This window comes from Salmo salar, chromosome ssa09 (genome assembly GCF_905237065.1).
Source record: "Salmo salar chromosome ssa09, Ssal_v3.1, whole genome shotgun sequence".
Taxonomy (NCBI): Eukaryota; Metazoa; Chordata; class Actinopteri; order Salmoniformes; family Salmonidae; genus Salmo; species Salmo salar.
Window position 1 is genome coordinate 119,331,207 of NC_059450.1, and position 23,859 is coordinate 119,355,065.

The window sequence follows — 23,859 nt, forward strand, 5'->3', positions numbered from 1 at the left end:
GTCAGTCTGCCATCGTAAATCACCCCCCTCCCAAGCCACCTCTCCAACCCCGCTGTGTTTACAGTAAACAGTGGGGTGGAATGTAAAGTTATTTGTGTCTGTCCGTCTGCTACTCGTTGTGTTGGTGGTGCAGGGCAGTGTTAGTCCCATCCAACCATCCCAGCCAGACCCCCACTCACTCACTCACTCTCCAATCTGATATGGAATGTTTGCTCTGCTAAGGTCCTGTTACGTGGGGGAGGGGAAGAGAAGAGGGGTGCAGCCCTACCCTTCACTCACCAGGCTCAAACCCAGCTACCCACTTTGACAATACAATTTTAGCAATAATTGTTCACATCACAATACAACTGTACAATGGAATACTGACAGAGACAGGCATTTTCCACCACTTGGATGTTCTTTTTCACAGATTACCTGAAGTCAATCATTATCTTGCCCGTCAATCTCTCTCTCATTAAATGTAATCTCACAAGTTTATTTGTCCTGTCTTATCTCTCTTATCTTGTCCACCCACCTATAATAATACAATTAGAGAGAAAGAGAGAGGGAGGGAAAAGACAGAGGCATGGGGGGAGGAAGAAAGCGTCAGTTTCCCCCCTGATGGATGACAGCACTGCTAAAAGAGGGAGACAGCCAGCGTGATTGACAAGACTTGGAACCGAAAGAAATTAGATCAGAGAGAGAAAGACGGAGAGAGAGAGAATGCTGCTTGAACGTCCTGCTGTTAAAAGTTCACTCGGTGAGAGAATGACACAAATACACTAAGAGGAGGAGGAGGAGGAGGAAGAGGAGGAGGAGGAGAGGTGGGAAAGGCAACATCAACACAGATGATTCCTTCCAACAGTTCACCGAGTGCTGGGAGGGATAAAGAGGAAATCTAGCCCGCCTCCGTCTCTCTCCCTCCCTCCCTCTCTCTCACTTTCCCTCCCTCCTCTCTCCTCTGTATGCCTGCTCCCTCCCCCTGACCAGTGGAGAAGAGGGAGATTAACCTGAGTGAGTGTGTGAGAGAGAGGAGTGTTTAAAGCCGGGCAGAGCAGAGCAGACACTGATAGCTGGCCAGCGCTGAGGGGGAATACTATATTGGAACTCGAGAGGTGAGCTTACGTATGGGTTACTATTATCTCTCTCTCTCTGTTTCTCTCTGTCTCTGTCTCTCTCTCTGTCTCTGTCTCTCTCTGTCTCTCTCTCTCTGTCTCTGTTTCTCTGTCTGTCTCTCTTTCTCTCTCTCTCTCTGTCTCTGTCTCTGTGTCTCTCTCTGTCTCTGTCTCTCTCTCTGTCTCTGTGTCTCTCTCTGTCTCTGTCTCTGTGTCTCTCTCTGTCTCTGTCTCTCTCTCTGTCTCTGTGTCTCTCTCTGTCTCTGTCTCTGTGTCTCTCTCTGTCTCTGTCTCTCTCTCTGTCTCTGTTTCTCTGTCTGTCTCTCTCTCTCTCTCTCTGTCTCTGTCTCTCTCTCTCTCTCTCTCTCTCTCTGTCTCTCTCTCTCAGACACACACACACACACACACACACACACACACACACACACACACACACACACACACACACACACACACACACACACACACACACACACACACACACACACACACACACACACACACACACACACTGTACACTCACGGAAACTAAGTTACAATTACCTCACTGGTTTAATTCTCAACAGCCTTGTCACATGCCTGGCTTCAACACAGATTGTGTCTTTTTACTTTTCTACTGATTCACTTCACGTCTTTCAGAGTCTGTCATGTTTGAATAGTGTTTGCTTTTCAAGATACCTCAGTATGGTCATTCAGTGTGTCGGAGCAGGCTGATAAATGTCATCTTTGACTCGGCAGGATAGAGGACACCCTGAGGGACCTCCTGGAGTGCATGGGACCTGACGGTTCAACTGCAGCTGACAAGACTGACTCCTCCCCAATCTCCATTCAAAGTGTGTGTGTCTGGGACACTCAGACAGGAGGAGGGAGCAGCCCCAGAGAGAGCAGCGAAGATCCAATAAGGAACACAGCGACTGGAGGCAGTGGAGCAGAGATGGACGCAGGTCCTCTGACAGCTGAGGGAGAGGGCTCCTCTCCGGAGGGCGAGACGGTGTGCTCCGCGCTCGCCCGATACGAGGTCACACTGAGGGATGCCGTGCGTGAGATCCACGTGGACGTAAGTGCCTTCAAGCAGGGCGTGGAGCGCCGTCTGGTGGAGGCGACGGCCCACGCCAGCGAGGGCCCCCTAGGCCTGGCTGTGGGCCAGCTACAGCAGGAGAACCGGCAGCTTCGGAGCCAGCTGGAGGCCCTTAAACATCAGGTGGATCTCCTCACTGGGATAGTGTGCGACAGAGGCACCCTGATGACCAACAACAACCAGCACCAGCCAGAGTCCATCCAGGCCCAGACACACAGCAGCAGCCAGGGGAGGGCGAGCCCCCAGTCCCCCTCCACATCCCCCACCTGCCCTGCTGGTGGCCCCAGTATGGGAGCCCTGACCGGGTCAGCCTTGGGCTCGGCCTCCAGCCCCACTGCAACCCGCTTCTCCAGCCGAGCTACCTTTGCTGTGTCCAGCAAGATTAACGTGAGTTTTTTAAAATTATTTTTTATAAATTTTTTATTTCACCTTTATTTAACCAGGTAGGCCAGTTGAGAACAAGTTCCATTTACAACTGCGACCTGGCCAAGATAAAGCAAAGCAGTGTGACAAAAACAACAGAGTTACACATGGGCTAAACAAACGTACAGTCAATAACACAATAGAAAATCTGTGTACAGTGTGGGCAAATGAAGTAAGGAGGTAAGGCAATAAATAGGCCAATAGTGGTGAAGTAATTACAATTTCGCAATTTACACTGGAGTGATATATGTGCAGATGAGGATGTGCAGGTAGAAATACTGGTGTGCAAAAGAGCAGAAAAACAAAAACAAATATGGGGATGAGGTAGGTAGTTGGTTGGATGGGATATTTACAGATGGGCTGTGTACAGCTGCAGCGATCGGTAAGCTGCTCTGACAGCTGACGCTTAAAGTTAGTGAGGGAGATATAAGTCTCCAACTTCAGTGATTTTTGCAATTTGTTCCAGTCATTGGCAGCAGAGACCTGGAAGGAAAGGCGGCCAAAGAAGTGTTGGCTTTGGGGATGACCAGTGAAATATACCTGCTGGAGCGCTTGCTACGGGTGGGTGTTGCTATGGTGACCGGTGAGCTGAGATAAGGCAGAGCTTTACCTAACAAAGGCTTATAGATGACCTGGAGCCAGTGAGTTTGGCGACGAATATGTAGTGAGGACGAGCCAACGAGAGCATACAGGTCGCAGTGTTGGGTAGTATATGGGGCTTTGGTGACAAAACGGATGGCACTGTGATAGACTGTATCCAATTTGCAGAGTAGAGTGTTGGAGGCTATTTTGTAAATGACATCACCGAAGTCAAGGATCGGTAGGATAGTCAGTTTTACGAGGGTATGTTTGGCAGCATGAGTGAAGGAGGCTTTGTTGCGAAATAGGAAGCCGATTCTAGATTTAACTTTGGATTGGAGATATTTAATATGAGTCTGGAAGGAGAGTTTACAGTCTAGCCAGACACCTAGGTACTTATAGTTGTCCACATATTCTAAGTCAGAACCGTCCAGAGTAGTGATGCTAGTCGGGCGGGCGGGTGCGGGCAGCGATCGGTTGAAGAGCATGCATTTAGTTTTACTATCATTTAAGAGCAGTCGGAGGCAACGTAAGGAGTGTTGTATGTTGTTGAAGCTCATTTGGAGGTTTGCTAACACAGTGTCCAAAAAAGGGCCAGATGTATACAGAATGGTGTCGTCTGTGTAGAGGTGGATCAAATAATCACCCGCAGCAAGAGCGACATCATTGATGTATACAGAGAAGAGAGTCGGCCCGAGAATTGAACCCTGTGGCACACCCATAGAGACTGCCAGTGGTCCGGACAACAGGCCCTCCGATTTGACACACTGAACTCTATCTGAGAAGTGGTCATTCAGCTTTATACACTGGGGAGACTGGGTTGGGGTTATGGCGAACATAGAGATACATTAGAGCAGTAGACTATGTTGTGAACCTCCAGAAATCTAGAATGGGCTGATACTGGCAGCCATCTTGGCAGGGATAAATGAAAGGGTTGTATTTAATTCTGTGGTGGTGACAGTATGTGGTTCTGAGAGACTGTCAAGATTGTGCAATGATTCATCCAGACTCCAGAGTGTGTTTATACTAAATCATGATATTGGGGGGTTGAATAGACTTTCTTGGCCACTTCACTGAGATGATGTCAGAGCTTTGACAGCGGTGGGGAAACTCGGGTCATATTCAACTTAATATTTAGACACGCGAGCAGAGTAGATACCAGATGAAAGCAATCAGGATCATTTCCCATCGCTGAACATTTTTGGTCGAAGTAATTGCTTATTTTAATGTCCGTCCAGCCTCTGCAATCTGAGAAAGAAGCTGTTCTTGTAGCTTTAGATCTTCTCTTTCCTGAGACTGATAGATCATCGGAAGAATCTCTCTCTCTCTCTCTCTCTCTCTCTGTGATGAATGGTTCTTTTGCGCTCATATACTGCTATCATGCTGCTGACATGTTGCTCGAGAATCTTCTCCCACTATTCTCTTTGTTGAGTGGCACCACAGCTTGCGCAACCTTTTTTGAAAGGATTCAATCGTGACCTTCAGTTTTACGAGCAACAATAAACACAGTACATTGTTTCTCACTTACCCCTATCCAGACATTCATTGGGACATTTGACTAATATGAGGGACTGAAAGACAAACTGGTGTACTTTCTTACAGTTGATGAAAAGCTAACGCTGTCATAGTTGGTCAGTTCTAAGGTACAGTACAGTTTGACACTTGTTGATGAGGTTTGGGTGGGAACTCAGTGATAATTCTGGGAAAGTTACCGTCTTAGTCCTTGGTGTATTGTAAACCACAGTAGTGTCTGTTTGAAAAGTCAGAGGTTTCTCTTGACTGTATCCCAACACAAGGCCCTAAAGCTATGCTGCTTTGGAAACTACAACGGTAACGTTCATCCTTTTATAAGGTCAATATTCAGATTTTCTCTTTATTTGATTCCAAATCTTTCCTCTCGGCTCTGAGGTTCTTTGTTGTGTCTTGGTTGTAAACTCACAGCTGCTTTCTGCAAACTAACCCTTGACGGTCTGGCACGGATGTTGACTGTTAACTGTGACTGCTCACCCACAGCCAATGACGCAACAAACACACACACGTACACAGCATGTATGCAAATGAGTAATGTCATACACCTCATCTTAACAAAGTATGTTGTAAAGCATCTGAGGATTCTTATCTGATGTAAATATGTCCGTTTGTATGAAACAGAGGTTCTTTGTTTCTCATAACAGACTGTTGGAGATCCCCTTTTTGTGGCCAAAACTTTTTTCTTCAAATTTCCAAACAACCAGACAGAGATTGGATCATAACACTGTAGAAAACTAATGTGAGTTCCTCATCTATTGATCCAATTCATTCATTCTAGTGAATATTTACATGTACCCGGAACTCAACAGGGAAACACTATCCTATTCAGATTTCCCCTACAGCCCCATCAACACCTTTCAGCCTCAATTGCCATGTCTACACTTGACACTTACATGCGACTTCTGCTATCAGAGTACGAAGATTGCATTGAAAAGACAGGTCTAGACACAGAAAAGTCGCATTAAGGTCGGGTTGTGTTCAGATCTCCCTAACCACCTCAGGAGGTGGTCAGGGAAGCATTGTGTGAGGATTTTTCCTCGGTCTGGACGCAATCAGGCTACTGAAAGCACATACAGTGGGCGACGTCATCAGCTCTCCACCCACAAGTCTCCAGAAAAGAGGACACTTTTTCATTAAACGTTGGAGGAAATACATTCGTAGCATGTGAGGAACGTGTTTGCTGGCCTCATAAATGCTAACCAGCTAGCTTATTTAGAAAAAACAATGTTTTTGTTTGCTAGAGTTATGCTAACATGTTTGCCATCTCTTTAGCTTTGCTAGTTAGCATGCTGGCTAGTTTGAGGTTAGCTGGCAAGTTAGCTTCAGTAGTTGGCTACTGCCGTCAAGTTGTTGTTGCTGTGTAATCAGATTTAGCCTGTTCCACCGTTTGCAGAATGCAAACTGCATTTGAATATAGTGTGGGAAAAGGGCATCCAGACATAATGTGGACACAGTAGACACATTTAAATGTAGGTGTAGACGTGTTTGGAATTCCATGACCAGAACTCCATGATCAGAATACAAAAGCTGCATGAACTGTCAAGTCTAGACACAGCCAATGAGAGATAGAGAAAGACTGTACAGTATGTTGACTTCGTAAAGTCCGATGGGGCTGTTTCAGCAGGTCTGAGGGAGGGAGCCGATTGGGCTGGGGACCTCCAGGCACATCTGAAGATGGTTTTGCAGCCCTGGAGTTAAGCGTCGCCCCACTGAGAGAGCACAGCCAATTGGGATGTGTGCGGGCCTGCACTTTCACTATAGGGTTGGTTACAGTACATCCCCACCTGTGCTCGACTGTGCCTTGGACACATGACACTCTGATGCAGATAGATATGAGTCTCTCGCTCTCTCTCTCAATCTCTCTCATTCATTTTTTCTCTCTTTTTTTCTCTCTCCTCTCAATCTCTTTCATTTTTTTTTCTCTAACTCCCACCTCTCGCTCCCTCCCTATTTTTCTCTCTCTTTTTACTCGCTCCCTCACTCTCTCTTTTTACTCCCTCCCTCTCTCTCTCTCTTGAGCAGAGCCTCTATAGAGCCCTCTGGTCCTGACTGGGCCGTGTTTTTATGCAGTCTTACGTGGCTGAGCACAGTTCATCAGAAGTTCCCCTCAGTCCCTTTGAGCCGACACCAGCTCCCCCAGAGTCTGAGGAGGACAGGTAGTGGGTTTCACTGGGATAGTTTGATTCTCCTCTCCAGAGAGGAACTATGAGCCTCCACCACTGTGCTGGTCAAGGCTGCTGCTCTGACAATACTAGACAGGAATCCTCTTCCTCCCTCTTACTTCTCATCCTCCACGGCCACCTACATCAGTCAGTCTGTCCGGTCTCTGCCGAGGAGGCACACAATGCTGCCTGTCGCCAATTACTCCACCATAGCTGCGGTCTGAAAGGGCTATTGTGTCGACATTCTGCCTCATTTGAAGTACATTGACTGAGGAGGGGATTAAGAGGAGGGGGTCACCCAGGACCCAGCCATCCCCGGACTCCACACTCTGGGCTTCAGGAATGAGTCAGGGCCCCCCTCCTCCACTCCCCCACTCCCTCCTCCCTTCCTCCCCTCCTCTCACAGACCTCCTCTTTACCTGTGCTCCACTTGTTGCATGCGTCAGAATACTCTCACACACAGGCATGCTTTCACAGACAGACCACACCTCCAACCTCACGTTCGCTACATTCCTCAGTGTACTCCCGTTGAGAGGAGAGCTCCTGTTCCCTAATAGAAGATGACCCGGATAGATTCTACCCAGGTCACAATGTTATCTTTGACAGTTAACGTAACTACATAACACAGGACCACAGTGTGAATCCTTAGGTCCCTCACTGTCCTGCCCTGGGCTGGGTTGCGTTCATGGGGGCTGTGTGTGTGTGTGTGTGTCTTCTCTCAGACTGAGGCATCTTCAGGGCATGTGAACTGACAGGGGGACAGACGTGTGTGTGTGTGTGTGTGTGTGTGTGTGTGTGTGTGTGTGTGTGTGTGTGTGTGTGTGTGTCTTCTCTCAGACTGAGGCATCTTCAGGGCATGTGAACTGACAGGGGGACAGACATGGTGTGTGTGTGTGTGTGTGTGTGTGTGTGTGTGTGTGTGTGTGTGTGTGTGTGTGTGTGTGTGTGTGTGTGTGTGTGTGTGTCTTCTCTCAGACTGAGGCATCTTCAGGGCATGTGAACTGACAGGGGGACAGACGTGTGTGTGTGTGTGTGTGTGTGTGTGTGTGTGTGTGTGTGTGTGTGTGTGTGTGTGTGTGTGTGTGTGTGTGTGTGTGTGTGTGTGTGTGTGTGTGTGTGTGTGTGTGTGTCTTCTCTCAGACTGAGGCATCTTCAGGGCATGTGAACTGACGGGGGGACAGACGTGTGTGTGAGACTTTATCAGTGGAAACTCCGTCAGAGCACACTCACACTATCACCGTGAGCAACACACAGACACACACCGCGTACGTACTGTACAAACAACCCCCACTGCGTCCTGCCCTCAACACACCTCCAACGGTAAGATCCCATTGCGTACACTAAGCACACACATACTGTTATACGGTACACAGGGAGAGGACTTCTAAAGAGGAGCAGAGCACTCTAAGGTTTTATTATCAAAATCCCTAAAATCAGCTGAAAGCCAACGCTCCCTGTCAATGCCCCCCCCCCACACACACACACACAATACACCACCATCATATACTCTCTCCGCTCACTACAATACAGGACCCCCGCTATTAACATTACTCAACTTCCGTCTTCTGCACTGCTGCTCAAACATGCAATTACTAACAGACCGCTTAGCTTACCTTGCAGTGCCATAGGTGCGTGTGTTCGTCACAGTCTAGTATAGTCTGATGGATAGATTGTATGAAAGGGGGGGGGGGGAAGCATTAATCCTGTTCCAAACCAAATTACTGTTTGTGATGGTTGGCTCATGATGTGCAGAGGAGGCTGCTGAGGGGAGGATAGCTCATAATAATGTCTGGAATGGAGCGAATGCAATGGCATCAAACACATGGTAACCATGGTAACCACATGTTTAATGTGTTTTGATACCATTCATCTCCAGCGGTTGCCACGAGCCCGTCCTCCCCTATTACGGTCCCACCAACCTCCTGTGAGCACGCACGCACACACACGCACGCACACGGAGCAAATGTGAGCTCTCCGTTGTTTTCGTCACTCTCGCGGATGGTCGCACGCACACCTCAGGAGTCAGATCAGCTCCAGCTGGTCCTCTGTCCTCCATCACGTCATTTATCCCACCAGACAGGCTATTCTCTTCCGTGGTGCCCAGACGACGGCGTTTTGATCTCACGTCTCACACTCCTCACATCGATTTGGTGCTTGTTGTTCTCCTGATGAAGATCTGTGGACAACCACAGGAGGTTGGTGGCACCTTAATTGGGGAGGACGGGCCCGTGGTAATGCCTGGAGTGGAATGGTATCAAACACATGGTTTCCATTCCATTCGCTCCGTTCCAGCCATCATTATGAGCTGTCCTCCCCTCAGCAGCCTCCACTGTGGCCAACATGGTGTAATCATCTGTTTCTCAAGGCCTCCCGAGTGGCACAGCAGTCTAAGGCACTGCCTTGTCAGTGCTTGAGGTGTCACTACAGACCTGGGTTTGATCCCAGGCTGTGTTACAGCTGGCCGTGACCGGGAGACCCATGAGTCGGTGCACAATTGGCCCAGCGTCGTCCGGGTTAGGGGAGGGTTTGGTCGGCCGGGATGTCCTTGTCCCATCATGCTCTAGCGACTCCTTGAGGTGGGCCGGGTGCCTTGTATGGTGTTTCCTCCAACACATTGGTGCGGCTGGCCTCCGGGTTAAGCGAGCAGTGTGTCAAGAAGCAGTGCGCCTTGGCAAGGTTGTGTTTTCTTAGGACGCATGGCTCTCGACCTTCGCCTCTCCCGATGTCCGTACGGGAGTTGCAGCGATGGGACAAGACTGCAACTACCAGTTGGGGAGAAAAAGGGGTAAAAGTACCAGATCTCTCCACTCGGGCCGTTAAAGGCGAGACACATGATGGGAGCAACTCAGCAACATCAAACAGCTCCACCTCCTCTTCTTTTTCAGTATTAAAATGGTCACATTCTCAGACAATGTCTTTTGAACTGAATTGGAATGGTGTATGCCTTTTTGTTTTACGTGCCTGAGATGGAAGTTTCCATCACAAGTCTTTCAAGAGCACTTCAAATCTTTGTGCGAGGGTGTGTGTGTGTGTGTGTGTGTGTGTGTGTGTGTGTGTGTGTGTGTGTGTGTGTGTGTGTGTGTGTGTGTGTGTGTGTGTGTGTGTGTGTGTGTGTGTGTGTGTGTGTGTGTGTGTGTGTGTGTGTATCCCCATGATAAATACGCTTGACATTTCCAGCACAGCCACAGAGACTCCCCTCCCAAATTCATAGCTCTCTCACAATGGAGCAGGGTCTTTTATTCTCTGCCTCTCTGTGTGTCCCCTGCCTTGGCCAGGCCATCCAGCCCAGAGCTCCATATTCCTGGCACAAACCCCTCAGCATAGTTATTAATACAGTGGAGCTCAGCCTGAGAGAGAGAGACGTACATTTCCTCAGTGAAAACAATGTACTGAGCAAATGTCAAATTGGCTTTTTACCAAATTACCGTACGACAGACCACGTATTCACCCTGCACACCCTAATTGACAAACAAACAAACCAAAACAAAGGCAAAGTCTTCTTATGCTTTGTTGATTTACAAAAAGCTTTTGACTCAATTTGGCATGAGGGTCTGCTATACAAATTGGTGGAAAGTGGTTGGGGAAAACATACAACATTATACCTTTTTTGCCTACGGAGCTGTGAAGGGAACGGCACCTCCATACCTTCAGGCTCTGATCAGGCCCTACACCCAAACAAGGGCACTGCGTTCATCCACCACTGGCCTGCTGGCCCCCCTACCTCTGAGGAAGCACAGTTCCCGCTCAGCCCAGTCAAAACTGTTCGCTGCTCTGGCACCCCAATGGTGGAACAAGCTCCCTCACGACGCCAGGACAGCGGAGTCAATCACCACCTTCCGGAGACACCTGAAACCCCACCTCTTTAAGGAATACCTAGGATAGGATAAAGTAATCCTTCTAACCCCCCCCCCCTTAAAAGATTTAGATGCACTATTGTAAAGTGGTTGTTCCACTGGATATCATAAGGTGAATGCACCATTTTGTAAGTCGCTCTGGATAAGAGCGTCTGCTAAATGACTTAAATGTAATGTAAATTATACAATCCATGTACACAAACAACAAGTGTGCGGTTAAAATTGGCAGAAAACACACATTTCTTTCCACAGGGCCGTGGGGTGAGGAAGGGAAGCAGCTTAAGCCCCACCCTCTTCAACATATATATCAACAAATTGGCGAGGGCACTAGAACAGTCTGCAGCACCCGGCCTCACCCTACTAGAATCTGAAGTCAAATGTCTACTGCTTGGTGATGATCTGGTGCTTCTGTCCCCAACCAACTAGGGCCTACAGCAGCACCTAGATCTTCTGCACAGATTCTGTCAGACCTGGGCCCTGACAGTAAATCTCAGTAAGACAAAAATAATGGTGTTCCAAGAAAAGGTCCAGTTGCTAAGACCACAAATACAAATTCCATCTAGACAACATTGCCTTAGAGAACACAAACTATACATACCTCGGCCTAAACATCAGCACCACAGGTAACTTCCACAAAGCTGTGAACGAGCTGAGAGACAAGGCAAGAAGGGCCTTCTATGCCATCAAAAGGAACATAAAATTCGACATACCAATTAGATCTGGCTAAAAATACTTGAATCAGTTATAGAACCCATTGCCCTTTATGGTTGTGAGGTCTGGGGTCCACTCACCAACCAAGAATTCACAAAATTGGACAAACACCAAATTGAGACTTTGCATGCAGAATTCTGCAAAAATATCCTGTGTACAACATGCAACACCAAATAATGCATGCAGAGCAGAATTAGGCCGATATCCGCTAATTATTAAAATTCAGAAAAGAGCCGTTAAATTATACAACCACCTAAAAGGAAGCGATTCCCAAACCTTTCATTACAAAGCCATCACCTACAGAGAGATGAACCTGGAGAAGAGTCCCCTAAGCAGGCTGGTCCTGGGGCTCTGTTCACAAACAGACCCAACAGAGCCCCAGGACAGCAACACCATTAGATCCAACCAAATCATGAGAAAACAAAAAGATAATTACTTGACACATTGGAAATAATTAATAATAAAAACTGAGCAAACTAGAATGCTATTTGGCCCTAAACAGAGAGTACATAGTGACAGAATACCTGACCACTGTGACTGACCCAAACTTAAGGAAAGCTTTGACTATGTACAGACTCAGTGAACATAGCCTTGCTATTGAGAAAGGCCGCCGTTGGCAGACCTGGCTCTCAAGAGAAGACAGGCTATGTGCACACTGCCCACAAAATGAGGTGGAAACTGAGCTGCACTTCCTAACCTCCTGCCAAATGTATGACCATATTAGAGACACATATTCCCTCCGATTACACAGATACACAAAGAATTCGAAAACAAACCAAATTTTTATCAACTCCCATATATGTTGGGGAGTTTATCAAGCGAGAGAGAGAGCAAAAGAGAGAGAGCGAGAGAGGCCAGAGTCAGGGGTGAAGGGGGCTTGAGAGAGGCATGCGAGCAGGGCTGGGCTGGCTCCCCTCCCAGGCTGCCCCTGGCTCTTCTAATTACTTCCAGACAATGCCCTGTATTTCCCATCACCGTGGTTACAGGTTCCACCGCCCTCATTGTTGGCAATGGGTCCCGTAGGTAGGGAGAGAGAGGGAGGGAGGGAGGGAGGGAGGGAGGGAGGGAGGGAGGGAGGACTCGGAGGGAGGGAGGGAGAGGGAGGACTCAGAGAGAGGGAGGGAGAGGGAGTGAGGGCTCGGAGAGAGGGAAGGAGGGAGGGAGAGGGAAAGAGAGGGAGGACTCGGAGAGAGGGAGGGAGGGAGGGAGGGAGGAGGAGGAGGGAGGGAGGGAGGGAGGGAGGAGGGAGGGAGGGAGGGAGGGAGGGAGGAGGAGGGAGGGAGGGAGGACTCGGAGAGAGGGAGGGAGGACTCGGAGAGAGGGAGGGAGAGGGATGACACAGAGAGAGGGAGGAAGGACTTGGAGAGAGGGAGGGAGGGAGAGGGAGGACTCAGAGAGAGGGAGGGAGAGGGAGGGAGGGAGGACTCGGAGACAGGGAGGGAGGACTCGAGAGAGGGAGGGAGGACTCGGAGAGAGGGAGGGAGAGGGAGGACACAGAGAGAGGGAGGGAGGACTTGGAAAGAGGGAGGGATGGAGAGGGAGGACTGAGAGAGAGAGGGAGGGAGGGAGGGGGAGGGAGGATTCAGAGGGAGGAAGGGAGAGGGAGGGAGGACTCGGAGAGAGGGAGGGAGGGAGAGGGAGGACTCGGAGGGAGGGAGGGAGGGAGGGAGGGGGGAGGGGGGAGGGAGGGAGAGGGAGGACTCGGAGGGAGGGAGGGAGGGAGGGAGGGGGAGGACTCGGAGAAAGGGAGAGAGAGGGAGGACTCAGAGGGAGGGAGAGGTAGGTAGGACTCGGGGAGAGAGAGGGAGGACTCGGAGGGAGGGAGAGGGAGGTAGGTAGGACTCGGAGAGAGAGAGGGAGAGAGAGGGAGGACTCAGAGGGAGGGAGAGGGAGGTAGGTAGGACTCGGAGAGAGAGAGGGAGAGAAAGGGAGGACTCGGAGGGAGAGGGAGGTAGGTAGGACTCGGAGGGAGGGAGAGGGAGGGAGGACTCGGAGAGAGGGAGGGAGGGAGAGGGTTGGAGGACTCAGATGGAAAGGGATGGAGGACTCGGAGAGGGGGAGGGAGGACTCAGAGAGAGGGAGGGAGGACTCGAAGAGAGGGAGGGAGGACTCGGAGAGATGGAGGGAGGACTCGGAGGGAGTGAGGACTCAGAGGGAGGGAGGACTCGGAGAGGGAGGGAGGACTCGAAGAGGGAGGGAGGACTCGAAGAGGGAGGGAGGACTCGAAGAGAGGGAGGGAGGACTCGGAGAGAGGGAGGAAGGGAGAGAGGGAGGGAGGACTCGAAGAGAGGGAGGGAGGACTCGAAGAGGGAGGGAGGACTCGAAGAGAGGAAGGGAGGACTCGGAGAGAGGGAGGGAGGACTCGGAGGGAGGGAGAGGGAGGGTGGACTCAGAGAGGGAGGGAGGGATAGGGAGGGAGGACTCGAAGAGAGGGAGGGAGGGAGAGGGAGGGAGGACTCAGAGAGGGAGGGAGGGATAGGGAGGGAGGACTCGAAGAGAGGGAGGGAGGGAGAGGGAGGACTCTGAGAGAGGGAGGGAGGGAGGGAGAGGGAGGGAGGACTCTGAGAGAGGGAGGGAGGGAGGGAGGGAGGGAGGGAGGGAGGGAGGGAGGGAGGGAGGGAGGGAGGGGAGGGAGGGAGGGAGGGAGGGGAGAGAGAGAGCGAGAGAGAGAGAGAGAGAGAGGGAGTACTCGGGGAGAGGGAGGGAGGACTCTGAGAGAGGGAGGGAGGGAGGGAGAGAGAGAGAGGGAGTACTCGGGGAGAGGGAGGGAGGACTCGGAGGGAGGGAGGGAGGACTCGGAGAGAGGGAGGGAGGGAGGGAGAAGAGAGAGGGAGGACTCGGAGAGAGGGGAAGGGAGGGAGAGGGAGGACTCGGCGAGAGGGAGGGAGAAGGAGGACTCGGAGAGAGGGAGGGAGAGAGAGAGATGGAGGACTCGGAGAGGGAGGGAGGGAGAGAGAGGGAGGACTCAGAGAGGGAGGGAGGGAGAGAGAGGGAGGACTCAGAGAGGGAGGGAGGGAGGGAGAGGGAGGACTCAGAGAGGGAGGGAGGGAGGGAGGGAGAGAGAGGGAGGACTCGGCGAGAGGGAGGGAGAAGGAGGACTCGGAGAGAGGGAGGGAGGGAGAGAGAGGGAGGACTCAGAGAGGGAGGGAGGGAGAGAGAGGGAGGACTCAGAGAGGGAGGGAGGGAGAGAGAGGGAGGACTCGGAGAGAGGGAGGGAGGGAGAGGGAGGGAGGGAGAGAGAGGGAGGACTCAGAGAGGGAGGGAGGGAGAGAGGGAGGGAGAGAGGGAGGGAGAGGGGGAGGGAGGGAGGGAGAGAGGGAGGGAGAGGGAGAGAGATGGAGGACTCAGAGAGGGAGGGAGGGAGAGAGGGGGAGGACTCGGAGAGAGGGAGGGAGGGAGAGAGAGGGAGGACTCGGAGGGAGGGAGGGAGGGAGAGAGAGGGAAGACTTGGAGAGGGAGGGAGGGAGAGAGAGGGAGGACTCGGAGAGAGGGAGGGAGGGAGAGAGAGGGAGGACTCGGAGGGAGGGAGGGAGGGAGAGAGAGGGAAGACTTGGAGAGGGAGGGAGGGAGAGAGAGGGAGGACTCGGAGAGAGGGAGGGAGGGAGAGAGAGGGAGGACTCGGAGGGAGGGAGGGAGGGAGAGAGAGGGAAGACTTGGAGAGGGAGGGAGGGAGAGAGAGGGAGGACTCGGAGAGAGGGAGGGAGAGAGGGAGGGAGAGGGGGAGGGAGAGGGAGAGAGATGGAGGACTCGGAGAGAGGGAGGGAGGGAGAGAGAGGGAGGACTCAGAGAGGGAGGGAGGGAGAGAGAGGGAGGACTCAGAGAGGGAGGGAGGGAGAGAGAGGGAGGACTCGGAGAGAGGGAGGGAGAGAGGGAGGGAGAGGGGGAGGGAGAGGGAGAGAGATGGAGGACTCGGAGAGGGGGAGGGAGGGAGAGAGAGGGAAGGAGAGGGAAATAGTGTTTGTTTTATTATTATTATTTATTATATATATTATATTTATACATTTTCAACCAGACAGACAACAACAGCAAACGTATAGTATGAATTAGTGTTTGTATTAGACTTGTTTGCATTGGTTTGACTCAACGTTTTTCATGCAGCCATAATGTATGGACTAGAGAGGGTGTGCTGTTTTTGGTGAGCGTCAGATCGGAGCACGTGTCCTAGCACCTCCTAACTTAGCTGATTGAATCATCAGACAGTCATGTCATATCACCAGGTTTTATTGATTTGTTTTGGTGTCGGGAGGCTGGGACACCGATGTCTTGCACAGCTGGTGCCTTGTAACCCGAGAGCGGACTACTAAACCTCTTGGATCTTGAAGTTATTGGGTGCCAACTGCTGTGCTGTCCTGGGGAGTCGGTCGTATCTCCCTTCCCTCCCCTTACGCTCTCTCTATCTTACATGGTCTTCTGCATCACACACACACACATCCTACATGTCTTTCTGCACAATCTAACATTGCCGTATGCGTCACACTCTCAATGGTACATGGTCTTCTGTGACATCCAGCCCCTGACTGGAACACAAGGTAATCTTATCTCGACGCCAGTGACATTGGGGTATATCTATTCTTAACCTTTGACAGTGTTTTATGGACCCTGCCTTGTTACTGAAACCCTGGAAAATCCCAGGAACAGAGGAGAGATCCAGAAGCAGGTTTAAAGGGGGATTAGAGGAGGGAGGCTCACTGAAGCCATTGAGAAGGGTATGCGTGCCCAGTTAGTTTAATACAAGGGCCTGTGTGTGTGTGTGTGTGTGTGTGTGTGTGTGTGTGTGTGTGTGTGTGTGTGTGTGTGTGTGTGTGTGTGTGTGTGTGTGTGTGTGTGTGTGTGTGTGTGTGTGTGTGTGTGTGTGTGTGTGCTCGGCCAAACAGCCTCGCTCCCACAAACACCCATCAGATAAGGCAGGGGCCCCTGTAGTCAGGTGATGTAAAGAAAGTGTTCAAAGGGGCCCCCCTCGTTTCTGTAGGACCTAGGCGCCGGCCTGATTCTCCCTGCTAATTTGCAGGCTTTGTGGGTCTTTGAAGAACAGGTGGTTTTGTGTCTCTCCCTCCATGAGGACTTCCCTGTTCTACAAGGAAATTACAGAGCAAAGACCCCTTTTATAGACCTGCGATGAGAGGCCCACTATAACTGTACTGTCTGCACAGCTCTGATGGTTCGCGCGTGTGTGTGTGCCCAGTTAGTTTAATACAAGGGCCTGTGTGTGTGTTTGCACGCCCGTGCGTGTGTGGTGTTAATTTGACTTTAGAAGAGGGTGCAGAGTTAGTTAATATGTGATAATGTACTGTACCCGCCTGGATGAGTAATGTACCTTTTAGTCCCAATATATTTCTATCCCTCTAACTGTCTTATTAAATGATCATGATGGTACATTGAAAGCATGTGTTTGCATGCTGTTTACCGTAGTCGACCCTAGAATTGTTTATACATAGATATTTCCTCCTATTGGGTTTGGAAACTGACACAGCTATGTTGTGAAGCGTTCATAGAGCAACGTCCTGTATTGGAAAGGATTGGTATGTGATCAATGGAAAATGTCAATATTCCTATTAGTGAGGCTTATTGTATGGCAGGGTGATGTCGTCCATAAGAGCTGGCTATCTATGTTACTGTGTCCAACACTGTGTCCAACACTGTGGCCAACATCCTGAGTGACACATACTGTCATACCCCCACCCCACTCAACCCCCCAACCCAGTTCTCTCACAACATGCCCCCATTGTCTTCATGTTCCATTCCGCAACCACTCAATATGCCGCACCCCTTCATTGAAATGTCATCGAAACTGCAAGACTCGCAATATAACAATCCACTTAGATTATCTTGTGTTTGCACATCAACATTTCTATGGCATGTTGCCAGGAGGGACATGGGACAGCTGTGATATTTACACCCACATGAAAGTGCCATGTGCCTGGGAGAACCCACTGTCCCACTCTACTACCACCACCAGTTACCATCTGTATTCAGTCTCATACCCTTGAATGCTGTGTTGGCCCTGATGCTTTTTGTCCGTACTTTGCTGAACCAGGTCAGAGAGAGGGAGAGGGAGGGAGGGAGGGAGGGAGAAGGAGTGGGGTTACAGTCCTGCTGAATGGAGAGATTCTAATGTAGCTGTGCCTCCCTAGGAAGAAGAGAGAGTGAAGGCTCCTAGAATGGTTACATTGTTGATCCAGTGTGCCCACTAGCACTGCTTCTAAGACAATAAAGACATAGAGACTGAGAAACTGAACACACACGACAGGGGGTTTCATCTTTGATCCAGCCCTGCAGGCTAAGACTGAGCCCCCCCCCCCCGCCCATTTCTCTCGTGTGTAGCAGACTGAGGGCTTTTCCACATTTCCTACATAATTTCACGATTTCCTCCAAATATTTTATAGCTCCCCACTGATAATTTAATGACGCATTCTCAGGGACCGGGGGATTTGTTGTTCCAGTGAGGCGGAGAGAGGGGCTGTTGTGTGCTCCTGCCTGTGTTGTGTGGAGAATTGGTGTGTGTACGCGCGCGTGGGTGTTGCTCTGTGGGGTGTGCCTTGATTCCTGGTCATACTCTTAAATATACATTTGTAAAGTACCTTCCTTTTGTTGCTCATAAAACTCAGCTGCAGAACTATTTGACATTAACTTTGGGCCGAGATCAGGTTAAACCGAGGGTACCCTCTACGTTCGATCGTTGTTATCCTAAAAGATTTGCCTACTTTTATCTTCAGGCCCAGAGCACCACAGTCTCACACACATGTCTGGCGGCCCATTCAGACAGGAGGAGAAGCGTGGCTTAGTACAGAAAGTTTCCATGGCTGGGACACACCAAGCCAGGAGGAGCTTGGGTTTCAGCCAGAGTATCAGGGTTGATCAGGGCTCAGGGGCTTCCATGGTTGAGTTGGGGAAATTTGTCGCCCCCATCACCTTCTCCCAGTGGGACAGCCAGCTGTTCCCAGCTCCCTTCGGCCCTCCTAATGCAGTCACACACACACACACACACACACACACACACACACACACACACACACACACACACACACACACACACACACACACACACACACACACACACACACACACACACACACACACACACACACACACACACACACACACACACACACACACACACACACACACACACAACCCAGCAGCAACAGCATTCCTCTGTGCTGAGGTCACCTGGCTCCTCTCTCCCCTACAGCTCAATTACTGACTTTATTTTCACTGGGAGGAATGTACCCTTTCTTTGATAATAACTGTATATAATAACTTGTATTGTATGTGTGTGTGTGCATGTGTTAGTGTGTGTGTGCGTGCGTGCTTACGTGCATACATGCATGTGCGAGTATGTGTGAGAGCGAGAAAGGGCAAGAAAGAGCAAGTCAGAAACATTACACATCCTCCACAGACAAATCACACAGCCCTCAGTCACTTCCTGGTTGTCTTCCTGAAAGGCTCCTCTGTGGATTGGCTGGTTAGTCAGGCACACCGTGTACTGAGCGCCAGTCACATACTAATGAAAGTAGTAGATGTGGTGCGGTAGTAACGTTGTGGGGGGATTTATCAAGATAAAAATGGAACGAGAATGTTCCTTGGCCATGGAGGCCATGAATGGGAACTTGAAACATGTCAGCACTCTGAAATGACTTGATCTGATCATGTCTCGGATAACATGCATATTCTGTCATCCAAAAGTTGTTCACATGTTTTAAAGGGCCTGTCATCAAAATAGAAGGTACTGTGACACCTGAGTACTCTGGGGTGGGGTGTTCATGTGATTCTCTCTCTGTCTCCTGTAGAGTATTGAACGTGAGGAGCCAATAGAGGTGGATTCAGACCCTGTATCCCCTGGACTGGAGAATGGACACTCTACTGACCCAGGTAATGACTAGTCTTTTCTCTACCATCTCAGCTACAGTAGAAATACAGCCATACTTACCATCCCATGTACTGTATGAGGAGATGTATTTTCTCAATGCTTGTCCATTCAGAAAACTCGACAGTGTCACATGGAAAAAGCTTGCCAGCCAATAACAACATCCCGTATGAAAGCACGGCCCCTGTTGCCATGCGGATGCCCCACCTACCCATCACCGCCACAACCAAAACGGCTGACCCCTCAGTTATGAAGAGCGAATCTCCCACCAGTCCCGTACGCTCTCAGCCCTCGCCTGTATCAGAGCCTACTGACAACAACCAGCCTCAAGCCATCCCAGAATCCCCCATTCAACCAGGTAAGAGGCACCGGGCATTAGCTAAAAGCTCTTGACTTCCATGTCTTTCTCTGGTTCTTCTGCTCCGTAAGCCATAATATCCTTTGAAACACTCTTTGTCTTTTTGCTGTTTAGTGTCTTCTATGAAGACATGGACCCCCAGTCTCAGCCGAGGTCTGGGCTCTCCTCGACTGTCAGGTAAGAGGGATCTATCAAGTCAGGCTTGTTTCTAGAACTGGAACTAACCAGGCTCACACAATGTTTTATTCCCACCGTTTCCTTATCTGTTCTTTGATTTGTCATTTGCAGAAAAGTCCTTCTCCGCTCCCCCGAAGTCAGTGACTTACTCTGGCCTCATCCAACACAACACAGACCGGTGAGTGAACTATTCTTTACTCAGTCCTAGAGAATTGAGATAGTCCCTGCTTTAACCAACATGCCATAACCCACTTGCCATTTCGAATGGCCTCATTGTGGCCCAAGTTGATGTGTGACACTTCTCTGTTCTCCGACCCGCAGGGTGGAAGATGTGAGCGGGGACATGCCCTTTGGGAGGGGAGTTGAGCGGAGGCGGGAGCTGGTGAGGTCACAGACGTTGCCGCGCAACCTTGGCGCTCAGGCCCGCCGGTCCATCTTTGAAAAGCTGGATTCTGAAGCCAGCAGGTACCACCGCCTCTCCTCCCACCATCATCTCTCTTTCTATGCCATCCGTCCCTAAACTAATGTACTCTCATTTTCCCTTATATTATCCCTCCTTTCTTCTGTGTAATTCTGAACTCATCGGTTGCGTCCCAATTCTCTACACTTGCTCGCTCTCTCTCTCTCTCTCTCTCTCTCTCTCTCTCTCTCTCTCTCTCTCTCTCTCTCTCTCTCTCTCTCTCTCGAATTTAACAATGGTGGAAAAACACCACTCAACCACGGGGAGTGTGCAAGTGTACACTTCGGGAGAGAATAGGTACACGACCTCTGTCATGTTTTCTGGCTCATCTTGTTGACCCATGTCCCCTCTCCTCTCAGTAGGTCCAAGCCCATGGACTCCAAGCCCAAGCTGAAGCGTTCTCAGAGCTTTGGTGTGTCCAGTGCCAGCAGCATCAAGCAGATTCTCCTGGAGTGGTGCCGCTCCAAAACCATAGGATACCAGGTGAGACTGTGATGACAGAACACAGCTACACACCGGAACAGAGACCTGGCCCGTATTCACAAAGCACCTCAGAGTAGAGGCTGATCTAGGATCAGGTCCAGCCCTTATGAATACAGCCCTATAGCAGCCAGTAACAAAGATGATGAATATGGAACTGTCATCTGGTCACCTGAAATGGATCCACTACACAGGAGCAGTCTTTTGTCATTTTTGCTAGCTCCTGAAGAGGGCATTAAAATAACTCTCCTGGTTTCTCCATGGGTTAAACCATTAGCACATAGCGGAGCGGTGATGTGTTAATGACAAGTAACTTGCCATGGTTATGCTGCATACTGAACTAAGCGTATTATTGTAGTATATCGTGTGTGTGTGTGTGTATTGTGTGTGTGTGTGTGTGTGTGTGTGTGTGTGTGTGAACATGCATATCCGTGTCTGCATGTGTGAGTGTTTGAGTTACGGCTCATTGCTAGGGCTGTTGGCTTCACTCTGCCATGCACTCTGCAGCAGCAGCTGTGCCAGTCTGTCCATGTGGCTCTGGTTAAACAGAGAGCTGTCACGGGCCAAGGCCCGGCCCCGCAGAGCAAACAGCACCGGACGATTCCCGCAGGCAGCGCCTACTCACACTCAAATTAGAGACCTGACTGGCGCTCAACAAACATGACAAGTTGAATTTTCCCACTGACACGCTGAGGGTTTTATAGGCTAGGCTAAGGACACAAAAACCCGTGAAATTACACAGTTCTGAAATCATGTCCAATTGGAGAGAAAGAGAGAGAGACGCAGGTAGAGGAATTGAGGATAAAGAACCATTCAGGATTCCTCTTCTGTTTTCCACGTTATGACAGCGGGACCGACAGAGAAACCTGGGAGAGGTCATGTCATAAAGTTAGAATAGGAAGCCAATCATTTTTAGAGTTTTTTTTGTATGTCTGGTTTATTCTTACATCTCTTTTACAGTGTCTCCGTATTTCCCCACTAAACACATGTGCAAATACACCACACACTTCTAACTCTGTCTCGCCGTCCCCAGAACATAGACATCCAGAACTTCTCGTCCAGTTGGAGTGACGGCATGGCCTTCTGTGCCCTGGTCCATTCCTTCTTCCCCACTGAGTTTGACTACAACGTGCTGACGCCAGCCGACCGCAAACACAACTTTGAGCTGGCCTTCGGGACAGCGGAGTAAGTGACTTTTACATTGTAATACGCGCTATGTGTACGTCCCGTATAGTATTTCTGAGCATTATACACACACCCGTGCACTTCTGTCTTGAATCATGTTGGAACGATTCATCCATTCATTATGTAGGAACATTGTAAGATCATCTCAGTGGGACAACGTTTTATGTTATTCATGTGCATTTCCAATGTCGCTCTCCTCTTGGTTTGGTGAAGCTATGGACACTACAATGCTGTGCTTGATATGAAGGCGATCACAAGTTACCTGTGTAGATACATTTAGAGTCACAGTGTCCCTGGCCACCATACAAGTAGAAATAACATTTAATGGAATCACCTTCAGATTCCATTAATAGCGTTTACACATAGAACATTGTGGCACTGAGATGACCTCACAATGTTTCTGTTGCATCTTGGTAAAGAGTGTCTCCAGCCCACACGTTAAGCCAGCGAGGCAGCCGCTGCCAGAGAATACCCTCTCCTCTCCCCGGTCCCCGCAGTAACCTCCTCTTCCCTTTGCTCTGCTTCCATCCGCTCCTCTCACATTCCTCCAGCCTGACCTCACTACTGAGAACACCGCTGCTGCAGCACAGCGTCTCGGAGTCCTGCTGACACATGGACACATGCAGAACACAGACAAAACATAGATCAGAACCATGTGTGCCTCTAGCCACATACAGAGAGAGTTCTAACACATGAGCTTCTGTACAATACCACAAATTAGTCAACATTCTTCCATGTGATCTTTTTGCCTGGTCCCGGGTCTGTTTGTCTTGTCTTGCCAACAACACCGAATTATCATAGATATGAGTTGGGGAAAACAGTTCAAACAGATCTGGGATCAGGCTAATGAACGATCAGGAATGACATTGATAGTCCTAGCCTCCTCCTGACTTGTACTGTGCCCTCTGTCTGATTCAGGGAGAAGGCGGGCTGTGACCGGCTCATCGAGGTGGACGATATGATGGTGATGGGGCGCAAGCCGGACCCCATGTGTGTCTTTACCTACGTCCAGTCCATGTACAACCACCTGCGCAAGTTTGAGTGATGAACGATGACCTGGCAGCTACTCGACGACATCACCGCCCCACCACCACTACCACCACTCTCTTGCCTTCAGGGACAGCGGCAATGAACACTGAGAGACGACACTTCCCCCTGCTGTAATAGACAGAGTATTACATGTATTTCTCCAGTTTTGAGGGATTTTTTCACTCTGCCATGTTGAGTATAAAAGGCTATGTTATCCCTGTTCATGTATGAGTGGCTGGGGGATTATTCCCTGAAAGTTCTGTGTTATGTTTCAGAGAGATGGGGAAGGATCTTTCTCCCTTTTTTTTGGTGACCGACCACGTTTAAGGCTTATATTGGCACAGTTGCTGTTTGAGAGAAAGGGACAGGTTGCGGAATCTACTCTTTGCTGGGGAGAAAACCTAGTCCCTTTGAAGAAGCTGCAAGAGGACTTGAACAGTAGGCCTATAACACTGGACCAAGGACAAAGGACTGAGGATCCAGAGGATTGACACTGTGGATCAGTCTACATACGACGTTCTCATCATTTGGTTCCTTCTAGAGTTGTATTTGTTCAGGCATCAATTACTTTATTGTCCTACTGTGGTTTCTCAGACCCGAAGGTGTCTACAAAAGGCCTTGCATTGCAGCACAATAGAAAAGCTATACCAAAGTGTGCCTTTACATCAGAGGAACAAAAGTACTCTCACTATAAAGTTGAAGGGTATGCTGTTTAACGAGCTAGAACGGAAAAGATTAACTGCACATATGTACCCACTAGATGCAAATGTAAAACGGCCTATGTTCATAGTGTTATTTCTATGGTTGTGATTTTATTTTCATAGACAAAAAAAAAGACTAAGAAATCCTAAATAAACTGTTACTTGTTTCACACA

The 23,859-nt window shown here is 49.8% G+C and overlaps 1 protein-coding gene across 3 annotated transcripts; it reads left to right on the forward strand.

Annotated features, from left to right (window-relative positions):
- Positions 1–819: 819 nt before the first annotated feature.
- Positions 820–23,859, forward strand: LOC106612665 (smoothelin-like protein 2). Of its 3 annotated transcripts, none has more exons than XM_014214060.2 (10): positions 820–1,094; positions 1,833–2,559; positions 19,219–19,300; positions 19,411–19,653; positions 19,768–19,830; positions 19,942–20,008; positions 20,152–20,295; positions 20,650–20,773; positions 21,804–21,955; positions 22,874–23,859. In XM_014214060.2, the coding sequence occupies exons 2-10, from the start codon at positions 1,867–1,869 to the stop codon at positions 22,998–23,000; spliced, it is 1,695 nt and encodes a 564-aa protein (XP_014069535.1). In that variant the 5' UTR covers positions 820–1,094; positions 1,833–1,866; the 3' UTR covers positions 23,001–23,859. The 3 variants fall into 3 exon arrangements, with proteins under 3 accessions (XP_014069535.1, XP_014069537.1, XP_014069536.1); XM_014214062.2 differs by having other exon boundaries at positions 20,653–20,773; XM_014214061.2 differs by having other exon boundaries at positions 847–1,094; positions 1,838–2,559.

What these genes read in the sequence shown, in the direction of transcription:
- LOC106612665 (XM_014214060.2), top strand. Translation starts at nt 1,867, where the DNA reads ATGGGACCTGACGGTTCAACTGCAGCTGACAAGACTGACTCCTCCCCA. An exon ending in AGAATCCCCCATTCAACCAG is followed by an intron (nt 19,654 to 19,767) that starts GTAAGAGGCACC and finishes TTTGCTGTTTAG; the next exon opens with TGTCTTCTATGAAGACATGG. An exon ending in CTGGCCTTCGGGACAGCGGA is followed by an intron (nt 21,956 to 22,873) that starts GTAAGTGACTTT and finishes TGTCTGATTCAG; the next exon opens with GGAGAAGGCGGGCTGTGACC.